The sequence below is a fragment of the Bos mutus genome, chromosome 13, assembly GCF_027580195.1.
Source record: "Bos mutus isolate GX-2022 chromosome 13, NWIPB_WYAK_1.1, whole genome shotgun sequence".
NCBI lineage: Eukaryota > Metazoa > Chordata > Mammalia > Artiodactyla > Bovidae > Bos > Bos mutus.
This window is the reverse complement of record NC_091629.1, coordinates 38,310,475-38,312,351: the sequence shown is the minus strand read 5'-3', so window position 1 is coordinate 38,312,351 and position 1,877 is coordinate 38,310,475. Positions and strand designations below refer to the sequence as shown.

General features: G+C 70.2%; 1 protein-coding gene across 1 annotated transcript; it reads right to left on the bottom strand.

Moving 5' to 3' along the window:
* On the bottom strand, positions 1–1,877 carry SOX18 (SRY-box transcription factor 18). Its single transcript, XM_070381358.1, has 2 exons — positions 1,399–1,877; positions 1–1,253 (listed from the first exon to the last, which is right to left on the bottom strand). The coding sequence occupies exons 1-2, from the start codon at positions 1,754–1,756 to the stop codon at positions 442–444; spliced, it is 1,170 nt and encodes a 389-aa protein (XP_070237459.1). The 5' UTR covers positions 1,757–1,877; the 3' UTR covers positions 1–441.

Genomic DNA, 1,877 nt, shown 5'->3' with positions numbered 1-1,877 from the left:
TTCGGAGGAAAGGTGAGGTGCTTTATTGTGGCCTCGCCTGGTCCAGGGGGACCCAGCTCCTGGCTCCTCCTTTACAGCAAACAAATGTTATTTTAAAAGCCCTTGCTACATTGGTGCTTTGCATCACTGAAACCCCTTGGGAGGAAAAGTTTAATTAAAACTTAAATATATTGTTTTATGAATATAAAAAAGGCAAAGTAAAAAATACAGCCTAGTTCTAGAAAATACACTGCAAGAAAAGGATTAAGCTTAGCCCCGGCAGGGTCAGCCCACACGTCCTAGGTCTGGGCTTCCCGGCCAAGCCCCAGTACGTGGGGACCCTCCCGTCGCGGTGCCCTCGACCCGGCCAAGGCCCAGCGTCGCGGGTTCCTGCGGGGCTGTGACAAATAGTGGCAACTCTGCCTGCGAGAGACAGAGCCATCGCACAGTGCCCCGGACGACCTATCCCGAGATGCAGGCGCTGTAGTAGACAGCAGAGCTGGCATCGGACAGCGCGGCGATCAAGCTGCTCTCCTCGGGGCAGGACATGGTGCGTGGGGCCAGCTTGGCCAGCGCCACGTGGTACGGGAGCCCGGCGGCGTCGGGGCGAGTCCGGCTGCAGTTGAGGTACTGGTCGAACTCGGTCAGGTCCACGTCGGCCCACAGGTCGGCGGCAGGTCCCAGCGGCTCGGCGCTCTCCAGGGGAGGGGCTTCGGGTGGCGGCGACAGAGGGCCGGGGTAGGGGCCCGGGCCCGGCGCGCCCGGGGCGCTGTAGTAGAGGCCGCAAAGCGGTGCGGCGGGGCCGGGCGCTGTCCTAAGCGCCTCGGCTGGCGGCGCCCCGAAACAGCCACCTGGGTTCCTGGGCAGCTCGGCTGGGCCGTAGGGCGCACGGAAGGCCCGCAGAGAGCAGTCCTCGGGCGCCGCGGGCGGAGGGAAGAAGGCGGCCTCGCCGGGTTCCAGGCCGTCCAGCGGCGAGCGCTCCGGTGTGGGCAGCCCCAGACCGTCGAACTCGGCGCCCAACGGCGGCAGCTCGCGGAAGACCCGGGCCGGGCCCGTAGCCGCGGGAAAGGGCTCGGGAGGCGGCGGCGGCGGCGGTGGCGCCAAGCCTGGGAGGAGGAGGCCGGGCTCCAGCCGCCGGGCCTTGCGCGCCTGCTTTTTGCGGCGCGGCCGGTACTTGTAGTTGGGGTGGTCGCGCAGGTGCTGCACGCGCAGCCGCTCCGCCTCCTCCACGAAGGGCCGCTTCTCCGCCGGGCTCAGCTCCTTCCACGCCTTGCCTGCGGGCCGCGGGCGCGGGTCAGCTGGGTGCCGTCGGGAGAGCTGGCAGGCTGACAGCCGAGCCCAGCGCGCGCCCCGGCGTGAGGTCCCCCGGGAACCCCCGCCCCCATCCCCAGCTCCCGCCCCTGCCTCGCGGCCACTCACCCAGCATCTTGCTTAGCACCGCATTGTGCAGGTCTGGGTTCTGCTGCGCCAGCCGCTTGCGCTCGTCCTTCGCCCACACCATGAAGGCATTCATGGGCCGCCGGATGCGCGACTCGTCGGTCCCCTGGCGCTCCCCACGGCCGGCCGGGCTAAGACCATAGCGCCCCGGCTCGGGGCTGCGAGGCGGGCTGCGCGGCGGACTAGGCGGCGAGGCAGGCGCGGCGGGCGCGGTGGGGACGACGGGGACGGCGGGGAGGCCGCGCGGCTCAGCGGCGGCCCCGGGGCCCGGGGCCCATGCACAGTCGCGGCGGGCGGGCGGATCGTCCTGTGCGCCGTAGCCGAGCGGCGATCTCTGCATTCCAGCTGGGCGCGGCCTGGGCGGAACGGAGCGCGGGAGCGCGGAGGGTGGGCGGCGGGCACGTCGGGGTCGGACGCGCTGGGCTGGCGGGCGGCGGTGGGGACGGCAGTGGCCTCTCGCC

Coding starts and splice junctions, on each gene's coding strand:
- SOX18 (XM_070381358.1), bottom strand. CDS start 1,756: ATGCAGAGATCGCCGCTCGGCTACGGCGCACAGGACGATCCGCCCGCC. Junction 1,254..1,398: donor GGTGCTAAGCAAGATGCTGG/GTGAGTGGCCGC, acceptor CGCGGCCCGCAG/GCAAGGCGTGGAAGGAGCTG.